This window comes from Talpa occidentalis, unplaced genomic scaffold (assembly GCF_014898055.3).
Source record: "Talpa occidentalis isolate TD23 unplaced genomic scaffold, MPIMG_talOcc4v2.1, whole genome shotgun sequence".
Classification (NCBI taxonomy): domain Eukaryota; kingdom Metazoa; phylum Chordata; class Mammalia; order Eulipotyphla; family Talpidae; genus Talpa; species Talpa occidentalis.
This window is the reverse complement of record NW_026555331.1, coordinates 91,019,182-91,041,170: the sequence shown is the minus strand read 5'-3', so window position 1 is coordinate 91,041,170 and position 21,989 is coordinate 91,019,182. Positions and strand designations below refer to the sequence as shown.

At 34.9% G+C, this 21,989-nt stretch overlaps 1 protein-coding gene across 8 annotated transcripts in view; it reads right to left on the bottom strand.

Moving 5' to 3' along the window:
- PHF14 (PHD finger protein 14) overlaps window positions 1-21,989 on the bottom strand; it is a 187,432-nt gene that overhangs the window by 140,775 nt on the left and 24,668 nt on the right. For all 8 annotated transcript variants that reach the window (XR_008550729.1, XR_008550731.1, XM_037508287.1 and 5 more), the window contains exons 5-8: window positions 20,908-21,067; window positions 16,907-17,018; window positions 12,813-12,950; window positions 212-358 (exon numbers count right to left, since the gene is read on the bottom strand). Coding sequence is in view for 6 of the 8 variants with exons in the window: in XM_037508287.1 (XP_037364184.1) it covers window positions 212-358; window positions 12,813-12,950; window positions 16,907-17,018; window positions 20,908-21,067 (557 nt within the window). In the remaining 2 variants the exon portion in view is untranslated. The remainder of the gene's footprint in view (window positions 1-211; window positions 359-12,812; window positions 12,951-16,906; window positions 17,019-20,907; window positions 21,068-21,989) is intronic.

Here is a 21,989-nt window from a genome sequence, read left to right as displayed (position 1 = left end):
AACACGCTTTATAAATGACTGTTCCATTGACTAGATGAGAAGCAATGTGTTCAGCCACAAACTTTACTCTCCATTTACCTTAATGATAATCCATCTCCTACATAACTAACCAAATTTCATAATTATATTTTGCATGTCACTGGCAAACAAATGGGATCTGAAACTCATAACCATCAAAGGAAAAACATGAGTTTTGGAATGAATCCCATACCTGTGCTTCAGGTGATAGTTGCTTTTCTCTCTCTTGTAAAGACATTTTACAATAGGACTGTAGAGCCAAGTAGTTTTTCCTCTTCCACTTTCTGTCTAATCTATCTGCATGTTGCTTACAATAAGCAAAAAATGGATCCGCTATATCCTGTATCAAAAAAAGGGGGAAAGTGAACATTTTTCACTCCAATCATAAGAAACCTAATACAAGAGATATTATTTCCTTTTTGAAGAATCTTCTACAGTGATAGTCACATCTAAAATAAATCACAATTAAAGAGCTTCTGTAAGCAAAAGAGACAATAACAAAAACAAAGAGAAACCCCACCAACTGGGAGAACATTTTTGCACCCAACACTAATGATAAAGGACTGATCACAAACATCTACAAAGAGCTGATGAGACTCAACAAAAAAACAAAGAAAATAATCCAGTCAAAAAATGGGCAGAAGAGCTAAAAAGAAACTTCTCCAAAGAGGAAATGCAAATGGCCAACAGGCATATGAAAAAATGTTCAACATCACTTGTAATCAGGGAAATGCAAATCAAAACTACAATGAGATACTACCATCTTATACCAGTGAGAATGGCACATATTAAAAAAAACTAGCAACAACAAATGTTGGCGAGGGTGTGGAGAAAAAGGAACTCTTCTGCACTGTTGGTGGGAGTGCAAACTGGTCCAACCACTATGGAGAGCTGTGTGGAGATTTCTGGACCTACTAAACATAGAGCTTCCATATGATCCAGCAATTCCACTCCTAGGTATTTACCCAAAGGATACAGAAACATCAATTCCAAAGAGCATCTGCACCCCTATGTTTATAGCAGCACTATTTACAATAGCTAAGCTTTGGAAACAACCCAAATGCCCAAAAACAGATGATTGGATCAAGAAGATGTGGTACATATACACCATGGACTATTACTCAGCATTCAAAAAAGATAAACACATGCAATTTGCAGCAACATGGATGGAGCTGGAAGGGATCATGCTCAGCGAAATAAACCAGAAAGAAAAAGAAAAATACTGGATGGTCTCATTCATAGCAGGAATCTAGAAAATTTAAATAAGGGACCAGGAAAAAGAGTAACTATAAGAAAGAAAATATCAAAATCAACAAACAACTATGAACCAGAGACACTCTATGGGGGGTGGGGGCGGGGAAAGGAGGGCTTAGGGTCAAAATAAGGGGGTTGTAATTGTATGGGGAATATAAAAATGAAATTTAAATTAAAAAAATAAAAAGACTCAAGATGAAAAGGTTAAAAAAAATAAATCACAGAGGTGGTTTTTATATATAGTTTTTATAGTGATAAAGATTGTTGCTTTAGAAACTTAATCCTGTGTATCAACTTCAGATTAACAACACATTTTCCTTTAAAGGACCTTGTAGATTTAAAAATACTGAAATTAAATCTTATGAATTACATATAGTTATATGTGGACTTAGAAAGCAATCACCATTTTAAATAAACAGAATTTTAATAATCTTACCTAGAAACTTTCATTAAATATAAAAGTTGTGCATATATAAATTAGTATTATAAAACAACATATCCAGAAAACATAGGAACAGCCAACAAAGATGGGTGTGATATTTCTAACTGGCTAGCAATGGATAGATTATACCCAGTATGAAAATGAATTAACAAGGCCAAGCATTGTTGGTAAAAAAATGCTTGAGGTATTTCCCTTAACTCTTCGTGTAACTCTCTAATGCGAAAGCAGATAGAGCTCTCAGTCATTTTTCTGACTGAGGAATAGGCCAGAGGAAATATTTTTTATTCATAAAGAGTAGGGCATAAAAAAAGATGATTTACTCTATCAAAACCAGAAATAACCTGTAAATATGTAACCAAAGAGAATAATCTGCAATAGGCAGCAAAATGTAAGAGTTCACATATTAGGTTGGTCCCAAGGAGAAATAAAGGTAAAGCTATCCATCTAAGTTATTTTTTATCTAAGTTATATTAAAAGAGTGTCTAAGTAAGGTGGGATTTTACAATCCAAAGAGAAATCAAGACACTTAAAAAAAAAAAAAATGGAAAGAGAAATGATAATAAAATACAAGTAAAATTTGCAATGTTACTTCAATTAAAAAAAAATAAGACCTTAACATAAATATGACCTTAAAAAAATAAGACCTTAAGATAAATAATATAATGCATAAGAGCCAATTCTGTGATAGATGTCATGGTGTAGCATCAAGGGTAAAATCATGGAATACAGAAATATAAGATCATGGACACAAGTATTGGTTCCACCACTCACTGGTTTTTCAATTTCAAATTAAGATGCTAAACATCTTTTGACCTCTGTTAACTCATTAGTAAAATGGACTTAATAACTGTTTCATATGGCTATAAAAATAAAAATCTAGGTAAGAAATGCATCAACACATATACATACACACACGCACACACACACACACAGCTCCTTTTTTTTTTTTATGAAATGCTCTAAATCTCGGAGACATAAGATACTAAATGGTAATAAAGATTATATTGAGGGGACTCACAGGTGGAGCAAGGGGTAAAGTCTCAGCACTTTGAAGCTATCTGCAGCCACAGCAGCACAAGTTCGATCCCCGGCCAGGGAGCTAACCCTCCTGGCTCAGCAGACCTCTCTCTCCTGCCTCGCCTGCTGCTCTCCTCAGTAGAGTATTTCAGCTAATCAGCTATTTTGTCTCCTCACTGTCTGGAGTGAATCCTCTCACCCTGCTCCGCACCTCAGGCTACACCCAGCTCCTATATGCATAAATAAATAAATCTTTAAAAAAAAAAAAGATTATATTGAACCTTAGCCAAAATGACCAGATCTATAAAATTATTCTATTAAAGTGGTAAATAAAAAATTTATGCTTACATAGGTGAGTTAAGCATCAAGACAAAGATTTTGACTTAGGAAAAAGACCAGTGATTTCTGGTCTAGTATAAAAGATACTTGAAAGGGAATAAATAACTTTAATTTTTTAAAATTCATTTATTTTTTTTATTTATACAAGAGCCGAGGTACAGGCCAGATGCGTGGGAGGGTGAGAGGATTCACCAGACAAGGTTGGTACCAGAACAGGCAAACTGAAGAAATACAATGATGAGGGCAACAGCGGGTGAAACAGGAGAGGTCTGCTCACCATGTGGGTTGCTCCGAGGCCGGTGGGGACGGAACCGGCTCTGCAGAGGCTGTGGAGAGCTTCACAGCGCTGTGCTCAACCACCTATGCCACCAGGGGAGGCCCTCAAATAAATATTTTTAACTAATTAATTTGAGATTAGAGGCCATATGATCAAGGGATTAACTTGTTTAAATAACACATACACCAAACAAATATTAACTGTGCCAGAAACCGCTAATGATCTTTCACTGTTATTCTCCCCTTCTACAAACTACTTGGAATCCTCTGAGTTTTTAGTGTGTACATGGAAGCCCTTGAAAAGAAACCACATCCTCTTCTTTCTCCTTCCTATAAAGTGAAACCCAGTCAAGGTGTTGACAAGTCATCTCTAACTGTCAGGAAGTGCAACAAAGGGAAGATGGAACAAGTTAAGAATGCACCTGGGGGCCTCCCTGGTGGTGCAGTGGTTTGAGCACAGCGCTGAGAAGCTGTCGGCAGCCTCTGCAGCCTGCATTCCATTCCCAGCTGGCCAGAGAGAGACCCACATAGCGCGGCAGACCTCTTCTGTCTCGCCTGCTGCTCCCCTCAGAAGTGTATTTCAGTCAGTCTGCCTGTTCTGCTTCCTGCTTTGTCTCTGGTGAATTCTCTAACCCTCCCATACCTCTGGCCTGTTACCCCAGTTTTTGTATAAATAAAAATAAATCTTAAAAAAAAAAAACGCACTTGGGGAGCCTCCCTGGTGGTACAGGGGTTAAAGGCTCAGTCCTATCAAGCTACCAGCCACTGTGGCTTAAGTTTGATCCCTGGCCAGGGAGCTAACCCACATAGTGCAGCAGACTGCTCCTGTCTCACCCACTGCTCCCCTCAGCAGTGTATTTCAGTAGATTTGCCTCTTCTGCTCTCCACTCTGTCTCCAGTGAATCCTCTCACACACCCTCCCTGCCGCCCCGTACCTCTGTCATACACCCCAGTTCTTATATGCATAAATAAATAAATCTTAAAAAGAATGCATTTGGTCCTGGAACCAAATTTCCCTGAATATTAAACCACTGTGAAATCTTAGAGAGATTTAAACATCTCCCATGTTTAGGTCACTAGTTATTTGGTGGTGTTAAACCAGTCAAAATAGTGACCAAATTAATGCATTAGTTGACTTGGAATATCCTGTCAATCTGCTTGGAGAAATGGAGTGAAGATCCTATACCCAGTGGAAAGGGAAAAAGTTTTCTCAATAGCCACTATGTGCCAGGCACAGGTGACTTTTAACATATCTTATTTATCCTTTATACTACCACAAGAGGTGGGATCTATTATTTTAATGTCAATTTTGTGACTAGAAAGCCAGAGATGTTAAATTGCTGACTCAAGATTCATGATAAGATCTGTCTTTTTCAGTCACTAATTGACTATCATTAGAGTCACTTAAAGAGGAAGCTTCTGATTGGATATGTCTATGGCAAGGACTTTAAATGCATAAGTGAAAAGGTCTGAGAGATACTGGAAAAAATATAACAGTGAATGATGGTGTTAGGGAGGAGGGGATAATGATAGGAAATGGTAAGAACTGTAGGACCTGTAGCAAATTGCACTATCCCATCTAAGGGTATCTAAATTCAAGGTTTTCGTTTCTAACAATTTGCCTATCAAAGAAAATCTATCTTTAGGTCAAATTTAGCTTGAGGGCCTCCAGATTGCGTAGTTTGGTCAACACAGCTGCCAGAGTAGTACTGACAGAGCAGATCAAATGAGCATAAATTGATAGTAGAGACTATAGGAGTTACAGTTACATAAAATGGGGAGGTACCTCCACTTACAAGTAGTCACCTTAGACCTGCTACTGAGAACCAGGGGGCAGAGCTTAGCAGCATGTGAAACTATGTAAGACAAAAGGCAGGTGGTCTCTAGGAAGGCAAGTGGAGAAGGGAGAGCTCTTGTTTCTGTGGCCTGACTTGCACCCTGTACTTCTGGGAATGAGTCATGGAAGCATATGCATGGAGAAACTTATAGAGGTTGATACAAAGGCAGCTGCTTATCTTTATTTGTACTTTTGTAATAGGGTGATGCCTAGGCAAAGGGAGATTCCAGGTTCCCTACCCCACCCAAAGAAAGGTGGAGCTGAGTAGGGAGGAAAAAAAAGATGGAGAGGAAACTGAAAAAGGAAGGAAACAGGATGGAGAACAATGAGGAGACCTAAAGGAAGCTCATGAAGCAGAGAGACATGTAAAGAAGCTGTACGTGGTTTTCAGTCCTGGAGTAGTTGGAATAGATGTGGGTGAGAGACCGGTGGGAGGTTAACAATGGCAGCTTTTATCTTTATTTTGATTTTGCTCTTTTCCTTCCAGACTTGTCTGGCTGTTTCTGACCCTTTTCGATGGGTCCTTGCTGGAAGATACTTTAAACTTGTGGCAGGCTTTTGGGCCTTGCTTTGGGCCAACCCTGTTCGGCTGGATACTTACCCATGAAAGAATGGGTAACTTGATTTAGAAACTATATTCTTACCCATGAGAAACTATATTCTTTGTCTTTTCTGTATTGTTCACTAATTGCATTAAAGTTCCTTTCCATTAAAGGTCTTCAATGTTTTGTCTTGATGCGGCAGATGGCAGAACCTATTTAGAGCAGGCAGATTTGGGGGTTCTGGGTGCCCCTCTTCCTGCCCTGTAACACTTTGATTTTGTTCCTTCTGTCCTAGACTTGCCTGGTCCTGCCTGCCCAACCCCCACCCCGCTTCCCATGGTTCCCAGTCAGAACTGAGCCTGTTTGGCTGGGGACTTACCCACAAGGGGAAGGGCAACTTTAGATATTTAATTTGGATTATTCTTCCTTCTCTTCTCACTACACACACACTAATTCTATTAAAGTTCTTTCACATTAAGAGCATATTTTGTCTTTGTGTGCACTGATGGTTAGATCCCTTTAGCACATGCAAATTTGGCGGGGTGGGGGGGTGTCTTAAGACACCTGGTTACATATTAGCACAGGAAGACTTATAAACTGAGAAGCAACTAGACCTTATAAAACCAGTATATTTAAAAACAGTATATTTTTAATAACGTGTAGAGATATTTTACTGGTACCTTAATAATAAAATTTAAGTGTTTAAGGGAAGAGTTTAGACTCTTATAGTGAGTTAGCAGCATATCACATTTATCTTCTCAATTATAACATCATCAGTGCTCTTCTCCATCGCACTTCAATCACCACATTGCTGTGACTATACCTAAACTCTGTACTTTATCAACAATTCAATGCCTAAAATATCATTCTCTAACATTACCTTTTCTCTTTCCTTTTTCACTCTTTCTATGACTCAAGCAAGTGTTTAACCATTTGGATCTCCAATTCACTAACTTTCTGTTTACTGATGATCTATAGCTCCCTTTTTACCTAATTATTCTATGGTATATTAGTTATATCCTTTGCACAGAGCATGGATTATCTTGCTGTTCTCTTTCTCACCTGTCTTCTCTCAATAACTCTTGAAACAAATGTAAATCCAACTCTTTCCCTACTTGTACCTACATCTAAGCAGTTGAAAACATTTCCAATTAGAATTTTTGTAGGTAATGTTGAGTATCTTCATCTCTCCCTCACACCTTCAATATTGCCTCTCTATTCCTGCCAGTATTGCTCGCCTTATTTCTTATTTTCCCAGAGTGGGTTGGGAAGGGAGGGGGAAGGTAATAAAATGGGAATTCCCAAATCCTCCAATCAATACATATAACCCATCCAAGTCTGCTTTTCTGCTACCTAAAGTTAACTCCTTCACTGTGTATTGAATCTCACCCTCTCTTTCCTCCAGCAACACTATCTTTCTTCTGCATTTATTTCTCTACTTGATCACTCCTTACAGCATACTGCATACTAAACATATGGTAGAATCTCTTTATAAAAAAGTTTTAAAGATCTTTCCTCAGTTCCCATATGCTGTTACACTTCTAAGTTCTGCTTAAATAGAAAAAATCTAACCCTATTAGCTACTTATATCATAATAGTTATATATTATCTTCAATTCTACTCCATTCCCAAGTTTTCATAACTACTACCAGCCACTCCAAAAGTTACTATCAAGATGAAAATTACCTCCATTTTGCCAAATCCGGTGGTCATTTTTCAACCTTATTTGACAGAAATGCTCATTCCCTTTTTTTTTTTTTGGAAACATGTCTTTGAAACCCCAGGGATACTACTATCTTAGTTAGCTTTTACCTCACCAAGCTCTCCTTGGTAGATTAGTCCTTATCTTCCCAATCTTGAGTGCTGAAATAGCCCACAGCTGTCATAAGATCTTTTATCTCTACCTACTCTTACACTCCAGGCAATTTCATCTATTCATCTCAACATATCAATAAATACTATCTATACCCTGACAGCTCCCAATTTTATATCTTGACTACTTTTTAAGTCTTGACTACTTCCCTATCTACCTGATGGTCAACTACCTACTTGATGTCTCCTCTTCAATGTCTAACAGCATCTTGAACCCAACATGTCCAAAACTGCATTCAATTTCTCTTTCTCTGGCAACAACTATGCTCGTCCTAAAATCTTTTCCATCTGCAACTCCATTCTACTAAAGGTTTAGGCCAAAGAGAAGTCATTTTTGATCCCTCTCTTTCTATTATACTCTACAAACAGTCTATCAACAAATACCTGCAAACTCGTCATTTTTCATTATTTCCAGCCCCAAATCTATTGCAGTAAGATTCCTAACTGGTCTTCCTACTTACATACTTGTTTTCCCACATTCTATACTTGACGTAATAATCAGGATGATCCTTTTAAAACATTAGTTGCCTCACATGTGCTCTAAGCAAAAGTCCTGTGACTTTCCATCTCACTCAGAGTAAAAATCCAAAGTCCTTCTCATGGTCTTCCAGATCCTACATGACATGGCCCCCTGCTCCATGACTGCCATGACTTCCATTCTGCCTCTTACCAACCCCAGTTGCTAACTTTGTACCAGCCATACCATTCTCCTTGCTGGTCCTCAAAAGAAGCATGTGCCTACTTCAGAGTCTGCCTATTCTAGTCCTCCTACCTATAATGTTCTCCTTTGAAATAAGCACTTGCTCCTCCACCATTCTCCTTTTGTATTATGAAATGTCACCTTACGAACCTTCTCTGAGGGTCCCACATAAAATAGCATTACCCCATTTCCCTGTCAAAGAAGGGAAACTGGGAAGGTGACATTCTTACCTTTCCTACCTTTTACATTTTATATTTCAATACCCAATTCTTCTTTTCCTTATTTTAATGCCTGCTATAAACATTATTTCATTTGGTCTAAATATATAGGTATGCTACAGTGAATGGAAGTTAAATTGCCAATTTATTAGGCTAGTTGTGGCTAATTTCCCCAGTCATTTCCTCTTAACATATTCCTTACTTACAAAGCCTATTTTCTTTGACAGTAACTATCAGATTTACCTTCCTAACTTTTTTCACTACTGATGTTGGCAATAATGATTTCTATTTAATAAATTACATGACTGAAATATCCACCAGTCAACATGAGAAAAATTTTCTTTCCATAAAAAAGAGAACCCTTTCCTCATCTTTTTCTTTGAGTTCTATAACACAAGACCATAGTGCTTAGAGTTATTTCAGTGATGTTGAGACCATGAGACAATAATCTTAAGGAAAAAAAAATATGAAAGGAAGAAAAACATAAAAGCATATTGATATACTGGTATTAGTTAAACAGAAGGGTAAAATAGTATAAATCATTGGGCTGCTGAAACAACCTAGAACTACTTATCTTTATAGTCCTGTAATATGAGATAGCTATATTATAGGAGTAATATATTACCACTTAAGTCACTGCAGGAAAGTATTCTACTTGTTGCTGAAAGCCTAAATGAACCACCAAAACATCTATCTTAAAGGCCCCATGTACCTAGGTAGTAGACTCCAAACGTGGCTCTGAAATTTCCAGACAGCTACAGAGGTTAATACATCAAATGAGATAATTGATAATATCTAGAAGATAAATTCTTTAATCAGCAAACACACAGACATACATAGCATTAAGAACTGAGAAAAAGAACACTATGTAATTTACTGAAAAATGTGCTGATGAGCATTCCTAATTAATACAAAAGGAACAGCTGTAAGAATCAAAATAATTAGTCCAGATACTTAAGTGTCAAATAATATGACTATAAAATGTTTAGAGGAATGGATGTTCTGCATATACTCCAAATAAATAAATCATATTCTTATAGTTGAACTTCAAATAATGGTTAAACAAGATTATAGCCTTAGAGAAGTACCAAAGTGAAACTGACCTATTTGCTAACATATGCTTTAACATATGCATAGTCAATTAATCTGTGGTAGCAATGAACATCACCTTACAGAAACCAAAGACCTAAGAAACACATGTATGAATAGATGCTCCAATACCAGAAGTGTGCTATTAGTATATCCTTAGGTAATTTCTTTAAATAGAAAAATCAAAACAAGAATAGTGAGAAATTAAACTTGCAAAACATCACAACACAAAAATGATGGTTTGAAAACTTTACTCGAGAATTCTTTTCTGAAATCTTATCTCCCCTCCCAAAAAAAGGGGCCTTAAATGCTAAATAGCGAATCAGATAAAAGTTGACTGATAGAAGTGACCCTCCCCCAGCAATGTAACTTCTTGATGAATTCATTTTAAATTATCTGACCCACCAAGAGTCCTTTCTTATCAATTCTGGCTTTCCTAATTATATAAGGGCATCAATTCAATAGTTAAAAATCAATTTGAAGCCTTGAAATGTATCCACCAATCATCTCAGTCCATTAAGTCAAAGGCTGTGGGAAAATATCAATTTCATCTATAAATAATCATATTGTTTCAAAGATATTTCTGTGATTCAGATGGAATATAAGTAGCCTTAAGGCTGTATGATATGAAACATAAATAAGCCTCTGCTATAGCTCAGTTATAGTAATAGTAAGATATATTATTGCATGATTTTAATTCTAAATAACCTGGAATTTTCACAAAGTGGGTTAAAAAGAAAACTTCAAATGGATTCTCACCAATAAGATATAGTACCATGTCAGAAAGGTATAAAACATCATGAAAAATATAGTAAGTTGTATGATATAATTGGATGAACTGAGGTACACATTCTTTTTTTCAACTTTTATTTTATTGTCTATATAAGAAACAGCCATCAAGAGGAAATCCAACTTAATAAACCAGTTAAAAAAGAAAAAAATTCTAAAGTCTTTATAAAACTGAAACAGAAGAAACACAAATAGGTCTGTTTTAAAATTAAAATTTTAAAAATTTAAAATTAAATATATTATTACATTACATGAATCTTAATCTATAGATGTTCAACCATGAGAAATATCCAAAACTTCATTTTAACAGAATGATTACTGTCAAGGGTTAATCTCACTGATACTGATCCACACAAATACTTAGGTTTTAAAATAGTGTTCCGAAATCTTTATAATTTTCCAATTCTGTAAGTGTTTAACCAGAAACATATGTAATATGCTTCAAATAATTTCCCAAAAAAAGAGTATACCTAGCAAGGCAGTTAATGGGGAGAAAAGTCACATCTTACTATTCCAGCATCCTGAATTCCTGGAGGCAGCAAGGCAAGAAAAAAACCTCAGGCTGTTTCTACTTCCTGATTTATTTCACCTTGCCCTGTAAATATCCCCAGATTACATCACAGATACAGATATAGAACCACAGACAGCAACCTATTTATATAGTAAAATAGTGTGCTTGATTTCATTTCCATTTTAATGTCTTGGCAGGGAGGGGTGCACTCTCTTAAGTCACTACAGATGCCATGAGACTCCACATCCCAAATTTAGGTACCCATACATTTTCATTAGTTAACTTGCTACTGTCAAAACTAACAGAGGATGGTGCTATACAATCTACCATAACATGAAAAGCAAACTTAAGAAGTTCTAAAAGAACAGGCTACAAAGAAACTTTCCTGATGGTATAGCTCAAAGATCTCTAGAAGTAGATTAATAACCTTAACCTATGGGTTGCCTGATACAGGTACTCACCTGGAATGTATCTGGTCTGAGTCTCATTTGCATTGCCTGTTTGAACTTCTACATACCATTTTGTATTGTAACCAAGACTAATCTTGGTTTGGATAATAATATCCAAATGATACTATTATGTAATTTTATCTCTATGTCTGCCTAATAGTTGTGAAAATGCTCAGTGTTTAATCTAGTATCACTCATCAAAGTACAACTCATCAGAGACTCACACAAAAACAGATATCTGTATCCAAAATATAACTGCTATAGGCCCATATATTCATAAAAAATATCCTCAAATTTGTTCAACAATTGTTCATCAGATTATCTTCTTTATTTCCTGTCTATGAAACAAATGGGATAAAAGCCCAATATAATACATATATTAATATAAAACAGAAAACTGACCAAATAAAAAGGAACATAACAAGAGGAGGGATAGACAGTAATACATATCTATCATAAATATAAAACAAGAATTACCAAGCAAACACTCAATCCCCTGCCTACATAAAAGTTTACAACAGAATCAACTTGGTCTTAGGACTCCTTTGACATTCTTAAAAAATTAGAGGGAAGACCCTACGACTTATATGTACTAAATCCGTAGATAGTTAACATTTAGAAGTTAAAATTGAGGAATTTTAAAAGCATCCATTCATTTATTTTAAAATAACAATAAGCCAGAATATGTTAAATAACACTTCTATGAAAAACACTGTAATTTACAAACAAAAACAGTGACAGCAGTGGCACTACTTTACATTTCTGCAAATCTCTTTAATGTCTAGAGAGCTGATATGAAAAGAAAAGCTGGATTCTCTACACCACTTCCACAGTCAGTATGTGATATCATTATATATAATATAATATCTTGAAATCTCTACTGCTAGTTGTGAGAGACCTAAGAGTAAAAAATGTATGTCATTTTCATATGTTGAAGATGATTTTAACTTCACAAACGTCTTTAAAGAATATTAAGGAGTCTCCAAAATATACTTTGAAAAAAGCTAATTGTTTAATCTACAGTCAATAAACCTGGAAGGAAAAGTATAGAATTAAAAATAATTGTAAAGATGCAGAAATACATATACTGAAGACAGGGTGATGACTTATTTAGGAGGAAACAGCAAAGTTATCCAAATACAATTTCATATTTCCATTTAAAATATGCTGACATCTTAATACTTTAAAACACCTTGGATTATGTTTCACTTATGTTTCACTTATCTGTCAGGTCTCGTTATAAAAATTTTAACATGTTTTTCAAATCTCTGACTAGATTTCAGACTGAAAAGTTAATATATATTGTTTACTCTTATAAACAAGTTTCAGACCAGAGATCCAGGTAAAGACATTAAGAATAAACTTGTAAATTCCTTTTATGATACATAATTGTTGCAAGTCACACAGAGTCATGAGAACTCTTTTGAAATTCATCAACTGTGGATTTAAATAAACCTACCTCTTCTGCTGCTGCTTCTGAAAGCAGACCTTCCTTCTGGGCGCAGGTCACATGGAAATAAGCTCTGCACATCCCTGCATCACAGCTAATGCAAACTCCAGTTCTAGCAAAACGGGGGTCTTCACAGAAGCTACACTCCTACAATGGGATAGCAAGAAAACTGAAGAGTAAAGATATTTCCAAAACAATGACTACTGCATTCTCATACAAAGCATCCAACAAGTACAAATAGTGAGCCAACAGTATGTTAGTATAAAGAGAAATTATAGACAAGCCAAGAGTTCATATAAAAAAAAAATACAGTTCCAGTAAACTGAAATTCCACTAATATAATAAAAATAATAATTACTATTACTACTTAAGGGGTATGATATGCCACACATTAGTCTAATCACTTTACATATTTACATATGTAATTATTTGCCACTATACTACACAAATAGATGTAAAAGGTACTACAACTTTCCCCATTTTATACATGAGAAAATTGAAGTGAAGACAGGTTAAGAAATTTGCTCAAAATAACACAAAAAATTAGGAGTCAGTCTTCAAACTAGGTTAAGTAATCTTAATTTAAACTCCATGTTCTTAAAGTTTGTTCAATAAATGGTGCTGGGAAAACTGGGTCGCTACATGCAAAAGAATGAAGCTTGACCACTACCTCACACCATACACAAAAATCAACTCAAAATGGATTAAAGAACTAGACATAAGACCTGAAACCATAAAATATATAGAAGGAAATATAGGCGAAACACTACGTGATTTGCACATCAAAGACATCTTTACAGACACATCACCCAAAGCAGTGATAGTGAAGGCAAAGATAAACAGCTGGACTACATCAAATTAAAGAGCTTCTGCACAGCAAAAGAGACAATAACAAAAACAAAGAGAAACCCCACCAACTGGGAGAACATTTTTGCACCCAACACTAATGATAAAGGACTGATCACAAAAATCTGCAAAGAGCTGATGAGACTCAACAACAACAAAGAAAATAATCCGGTCAAAAAATGGGCAGAAGAGCTAAAAAGAAACTTCTCTGAAGAGGAAATGAAAATGGCCAACAGGCATATGAAAAAATGTTCAACATCACTTGTAATCAGGGAAATGCAAATCAAAACTATCATGAGATACCATCTTACACCAGTGAGAATGGCACATATTAAAAAAACTAGCAACAACAAATGTTGGCGAGGGTGTGGAGAAAAAGGAACTCTTCTGCACTGTTGGTGGGAGTGCAAACTGGTCCAACCACTGTGGAGAGCTGTGTGGAGATTTCTGGACTAAACTAAACATAGAGCTTCCATATGATCCAGCAATTCCACTCCTAGGTATTTACCCAAAGGACACAGAAACATCAATTCCAAAGAACACCTGCACCCCTATGTTTATAGCAGCACTATTTACAATAGCTAAGCTTTGGAAACAACCCAAATGTCCAAAAATAGATGACTGGATCAAGAAGATGTGGTACATATATACCATGGAATATTACTCAGCATTCAAAAAAGATAAACACATGCAATTTGCAGCAACATGGATGGTGCTGGAAGGGATCATGCTCAGCGAAATAAGCCAAAAAGAAAAAGAAAAATACCGGATGGTCTCACTCATAGCAGGAATCTAGAAAACTTAAATAAGGGACCAGGAAAATGAATAACTGTAAGAAAGTGAAAATCAAAATCAACAAAAAACTATGAACCAGAGACACTTTTAGGGGGGCGGGGGCGGGAGGGGAGGGATTGGGGTCAGAATGGGGGGGGCTGCAATTGTATGGGGAATATAAAAATAAAATTTATTATTTAAAAAAATAAATAAATAAACTCCATGTTCTTAGCCTTTCAGCTACACTTACTTGAATAATAAAATACTGCTTGGAGGAAAAAAATGGAAATAATCAGAGAAAATTCACCAAAACAATTAAGTTTTACAACAAAAGAAATCATGCAGTTTTGCAATACATTTAAAAGAATGAAAAGTAAACTTAAGTAATCAATTTGGTGACATTAGTAGTGATACATAACTTAGCCAATTATTTATATGCCTCTGTCTACAAAGGAAAAAAACTGTAAAATCGAAAGTATAAACTGCTGAAATTACACCAACACCTCCCCCAAAAAGCTTTATTTTTTCAATCCTTTTACCTATCTTAACCATAGAGAAGAAAAAAAAAAACAAAAAACCTAGTCTCAAAAATATAAACTGCACTGGTATTAAGAAAAAAACTTGCTAAAAACGTAAATATGGCCAGTGACAATTAAAAGGAAAAACTGTTTAGTAAATGTATTCTAAGTAAATTAAATATGAGGGAAACCTATGAAGAGGAAAATATAAAGTTTCAGTAGACAGTAATATGTTGTTTTAATACATAACAGTGACTTCCTACTGAGTAGATAGCACCAGACTGATATATCAGCAATGAATGAAAACAGAAACAGGACTCTGAATACAGGTATGAAAATACTCCCAAATCCTAATACCCTACTGCTTCATTCAGAGTCTTTTCCCAATAACAGTAGCTGTGTATGATATAAAGTACTGAAATTGTTTAGGATAACTCCCTAATTTTCTATAATATGATGAAACTGAGCAAGGGATTTCAGCTTGACAATAAGGAAAAATTTCCTAACAATAGTCTTATAAGACAACAGAAAGATTTAATAAATAAAACAGAATCTTTAATTATCTGAATTATTTAAAATGTTAGAATACTGAGCAACTGAGAACACAAGGGAAAAAGTAATCAGAAGTAGGAAACAGGCAGACAATGTGGTCTATAAGAGCTGTCCTAATTATAATTCATAATGCTGTGTTTGATTTTGCAGATAAAACTAATGAGTACATAATTTTTTACTCGATTTCCCAATAATAGTTCAAAACAAAAGCAGAGGATAATAAAAAAAAGTTAGCTGACAATTGCACATTTAATAACTTTTCTATCTAAAGGTCACTGTAGGCTTTAGTTACATGTAGTAGTAATATCGGATTAGTTTTCTTTCACTTTATGGTAATAGTATGGGCCTACTGAAAATGACTTGTTAGTTTCTTTCTAGGTTCTGTGCTTGTGAATTATGAAGATGCTATGGAAAAGCAGAACTTTCATTTTCCAATAAGTGAGCCAGATAATTTGTATTAATGCCACCAGAAACTGTGGACAATTTTTTTTTTTTTAAAACTACCCTTTAATGGTATTAGAGAGGTAACAAGATAGTCCAGAATTATTTGAGTACCAGAAAGGTAAGTGAGTGCTTGGACCTGATTTTCTCCTTAAGGGATTTAGCTAATTCTGGAGAGAGAAGCTGCATATAGTTCAACAGAAAATACCCAAGCTAAAGCTTGAAAGTACTTAAGTGAGGGTGGAGGGTAAGATATGGGGCTAGTGGTTAGAGCTCAAGGATATTCTGGGTATAAGAGGAAAATGATCAAATTCTAAATTTTCAATATCAGAATTTTTTCCAACATTCTATGATTACTCTAACCCACATTTAATGGTACTGATGTTATTTAAAGGTAACCCTTCCCAATTTCCCAGTAGCCAGTAATGAAGAGAAAAATCTACCAGTAGCTAATTTGTTCTAGTATTCCAAAGATGTTTATATAGTGATATACCTAAGTTTAATAAGTGGGCATTTTATTACCTATAATCCTAAAGCTAAATCATATAAAGCATTTCATAAAATATCAAAGCTGAGAATTATTTCCTACGCAAATCATGTAGTCCTAAATATATAACCAATCTTTGAAATTTGAGTAAAATAATGAGTGCTTCTTGTACTCTTTTTATAATTTTGATAAATTCCACTTCAAATGCAAAGTCAGAAATTAGGTTTGTATTTGATCCAACTGGATAAAAATAATGATTTGGTCTGAGAACTCACTAAGCACTAGGCAGTGTTAAAAATACATGAAAGAAATACTTTATTGATTTTCTGTGTAAATTACTATTAATAAGTGCTTTAGCACTAACTGCCCTACAAATGGCATGGTTACTAGTAAATATTTCTATAGTCAACAATGATATTGAAAAGTTATGTAAACTAACAACTAAAAACTTTTTCTTTTAAACAATCAAAAATACTTTGTCTCACCTTGGCACCATATTTGGAATAGTTCATTTCTGTTAGTGTTACTGGTCGTAACTTGTCAATATCTCCAAATGCTACTCCAGGAACATATAGGGCACAAACAATGTGAACCCATCTATAAAAAGAGAACATAGAATTTTGCTTTCAAACTCTTTCATATAATGCCATATAGAAAATAAAATATGTACCATCTCAAATAACTACTGTAAGAATTCTATGGTCAGATCTCATAAGTCAAGACACTCAAGAATACTGAACACTGTTGTTACTTTTTACTAAAAGCTGTTGGATAATCCTTAAGGGGAAATATATATATAATATAGATATATATATCTCCAAATAAAACGTGCATAGAATTCAATAGAAAATACCCAAGCTAAGTGGGTGAGGGTGGAGTGTGAGGGTGGAGTGTGAGCTGGTGGTTAGAGTTCAAGGATATTCTTGGTACAAGAGGAAAATGATCAAATTCTAAATTTTCAATATCAGAATTTTGAAATAACCAAATAAATAACCAAATAAAACATGCGATCACTGGATTTGAAATTTTAAAAATGAAGAAAGGGTAAAGATAAGATGGCTAATCTGCCTTAACCTTCTGATTATATTATCAACAAATTCTGCTTTATCAGTTTAAGAGGCTATGATTGCTACATGGCTCTGTTTTGTGATGCACTATGAATTTTAAAGACTAAGAATCATTTTATAGTTACTAAGAAAAATAGCTATAAATCCATAAAAATTACCTTTTTTATAGGGAAGAAAATACAAGGTTTTGAGATAGTCTTGATAAAATGTTTTAATCCAACATTACCAAAGCATCCTGTTGAGTTCAATATAAAGATACACATCTTTAACAAGCAGCTGCTTTCTCAATTTAATTTACGCAGGTTTTTCATGCTCCACTGGTGTATTAAATGCTGCTGTACTCTGTAGGAGTTTATCTTTGATAAACTCAACAGCTGGCTGCTTGCTTCATACTGACCTTCTTAAAATGTTTCAGTACAAGTCACACAAGTTCTGCAGATTTAAACTGCCATTTCAATGTGATTGTCACACAAGTGTTATCATTTTCCCAAACCACTCATGTAAGGATGCCAACTGGAGTCTTTATTAAAATACATATCAAACAGTTGAGACAATTTTGGTCTTTTCTTTATAGCTATTATAAATAGTTTTTGGTGTTTCTAGTTGCTCATATTTAAAAGGAACAATATTCCTTGTTACTTGACCACCCATTTTGCTTGGAGCTGATGACAAATATTGATTGAGGAAAGGAGCAGAAAACAAGCACACGTGAATTCACGAAAAATCAGTCATAATTGTCATTCTAGCATAGAAACTATTAGTGGAGTCTTTTAAATTCACATATGTTAACAAACTAAGCAGAAAGATAATTCTTTAAGTAGAAATACAGACTCATTTCAGAATGGGAATCAAATTTAGTTTTGATATGCCATGTACATGTAGTGTCTTTACAATATATGACAAACTCACTTCTAATATGTTATTTTCACTTCTTCATTTATTCCTAAAGTTACTAATTAAGTGTGTACTAGAAACAGAGCACCATGTAGGGAGTTTGCAAACTATGACGTATGTGAAGAGCTTGCAACATAGTGCCTGGCAAGCTATCTTTCCCATAATTACGTTTTGTAAGGCTACTTAATATAGAATAAAATATTGTCCCTAAGAAATAAAATAGAAATTTAAACACAAGAATATACCTGATGGTTTTCTCCCATAAAGTCACAACTTTTCTGTGTAAAATTTTAAGCTCCTCTCAGAAACTGAGGGGAAGAAGTCTAATCAGTCAATGTGACAGAAGTCCAGGCTACACCACTGAAGAAAATGACTACATATATAAGTCATAGGAGTCAATACAAGTGTCTCTCAGTAAACTTACATGGTTAGAGATCTTCCTTCTCTTCATTGAGAAAAAACTCTACTAGCTATTTTATGGATTATCAAATCATGAAGAGAAAGCTACTTTTATAGTTTTCCAACAGCATTCTCAAGTTAATATCAAGAAAGAAGGTAAAACAAATTCTCTTTCCTAAAAAGAAGGTCTATGTTTTCCAAAGTTGCCTAACTTATGCAACACAATTTGTCACCATAATTTCAATACTCAGGACAGAAGATTTACCAGAAAGAATTTATAAAGCTAGTACTCCATGATTACCTTAAGTAGAATAGTATTGGTAATAAGAAAGTAGTAGTAGTAGCAGTAGCAGGAGCAAAGTTTATTTACTTAACTTAATATGTTCCAAAAACTGTATTAACTGAATCACTCATAATTCCTCTCAAAAGTACTTAGATATAGAAACTGAGATATACAAAGGTTAAGCAAAATATAGAAACTGAGATATAGAAAGGTTAAATTACTTATCTAAAACCCCAGTTAGTAAAGAGTCTACTAGAATCCAAGTATGGGCAGTTAACTTGACAATACACTTTTAATGCTTTCCTAAATTTCCTAATTTAGGTTAAAGTCAGTTAAAATATAAAATAATACTCATATCTATGATACAGACAAGATTCATGTCAGTATATCAAATCATTTGTGATAAAGGATAATTAGTTCATTTAGGGGATTGGCAATGAAAAAGAGGTAAGATTTTTGTCATTTTTTTCTAGATATCAACACACACAGGGTAGAGACTATGCTATACCAACAATCTTGTATGGCAACATTTCTCAAAAGACTGTCTATCATTTGAAGCAAAAATAAGGAAAATTTCTTTTTACTTTAAATTAAAATTTATTAAATTTAAAAGCATCATCTTTTTTTGAGATAAACATATTCTACCCCATTCTATGTCAAAATATGAGAAATGATACTATTACTTTGTATAAGTTGTTTTCTTGTTCTTATTTAAACATTAAATAGTTTTAAATTGGGCACCCCCTCTCATATAGAGCTGAAGGAAGAGATCCAGGACACATAAAAAGATTAGGAACTACTCTTGTATTTCAGTTACCAATCCCAGATAGTAGTCTGCTGCGAAGCCATGAAAGATGTCAACTGCAAACTTGTTAATAGAGATACATGGGAATGTAGTAAGTAAGTAGAATAGTATTGGTAATAAGATCTTTGTGACAGTTCCCAATTTATTGTCTATCAGCTCCAAATTCACCCTTCAATATCTGCTCTGCAGTAATGAATAATATCCCCTCAGCATTTCTCCTCAGTATGTTATCAAGAGGTCTTGGGCAAGCCAGTGCTTTGCACCAGCCACATGCACTCACATGCACTGTCTCACAGTAACCACATAGGCCCAACCTGGAGATGACTCTTGTGTGGTCCTCTCAACACAGACACCACTTACTCCAGCCTCTCTCTGCAACCTGTGCCCAGTCACCTCCTTGCCAAGAACTGCAAACCAAGTCCAGCCCAGGCATCCTCTATGACATCCAGAACATTGCAACTATACCTTCTTTAAAAAGATCTAAAACCCAGTCTGAAGGAAGGGGTCATCCTTCCAATTTTGTCATCCCCTAGATACTCTCTCTACCCCAGGGTATTCTTTAGGATTCTTTAATATCTTATTGTTACTCTTTATCACAGCTTTACAATTCTTTAAATTAAATCTCCCCTTTTTAAATTATGTATGGGTTCTGTCACTTTAGACAAACTCTTTTAAGTAGATAGATCTGGGTTCAAATTTGACTATTTTCCACTTTGTGGCCCTGATCAAATTAAAATGACAATGGTCTAAGCCTCAGGTACTATACCTATAAAATGGGAAGCTTTATTATCTCTCTCATGATAGGATCATTGATGGATTAAAGGCAAATGCAAATACTCAGCAAATGGTCTTTTCTCCTCCTCACCCAGTTCTATATAGCCTACTGCCCAGTTTCTCATTGCCGGGAAGACATACAATGAAGCAATCATAAGTGTACAATTCAGAAAATTACAGATAGAAGAACAGTTAGAAGCAGACATACTATTAACACAAAATAATTAACACAAAAATTATTAACACGAAATAATTAATACCAACCTTCCAGCATCTGTCTCCTTAAAAATTCCATCCTGATTGGGACATAGTTCACAGCTAGGGGAAACACCACATTTACAGGCATCACAAAACCAAGGTTCAGTGGAGTTTTCAGAAGCTGAACTCATAATAGAGTCACTTTCTCCATCAACCCCATAGCAACCTAAAAAAGTAAAAAATAAAAAATAGAAGTTATTTTTTAAACTCACATTTTTAAAATCACAAAAGAAGGGAAGTATTCTGAAAAATTAATGGTTTATTTCAGAAATGAAATCATTTTATGAAATGACTTTTGTATATAAACAATGAAATTAATTACTTTCTTAAATCAGTTTAGACTTACGGAAAAGCATTACAGGAAGGGAAAAATTATAGTTTCAAAATTTTTTATTAAAAATACGAGTTTTCATTAAAAAGAAAGCAAATTTAGTCTAAGAATTATTGATTAGTAATATTTATTGAACTCCCTTTGTATTAGTCACTTAAATATATCTGTAAGATCATGTTCATGCAAAACCAACATTAAAAACTTAAAAAAAAAAACCTCGATCTAATTTTGGAGGCAGATTAAAACAAACTCATACAATCAAATGCAAAGTAAGTATAAGTAAAAGGAATGCACAGAAACACACGTAAACTCTTTTTTTTTTTTTTGAGCTCATGAACTCAAGTTTAATTTTACCAGTTAAATTCTGTCAAATGGAAAGAACTCAAATGTGTAGCTGCCCAATCAGAGCCCATTATTTTGAAGTCATCACCCTGTGGCGCATTCCCCCCTCACCAAAAAACAAATCCTTAAAACTCCAACTTGACTTAATTATTGAAAACTTACATGTAACAAAGTGAAAGGACTAATTTCCTTTCCTCAACTCTAAACTAACTCTTAAGAATATTTCAATAGGGGCCTCCCCGGTGGCGCAGCGGTTGAGCGCTGGGTTGCGAGGCTGCCTGCAGCCTATGCAGCGCCAGTTTGATCCCTGGCTGCTCCCAGGCCACCGGAAGAGGGTCCCACATGGTGCGCAGACCTCTCCTGCTGCCCGCTTCTCCCCTCAGCAGTGTACCTCGGTCCTTCTGCCTGCTCTGCT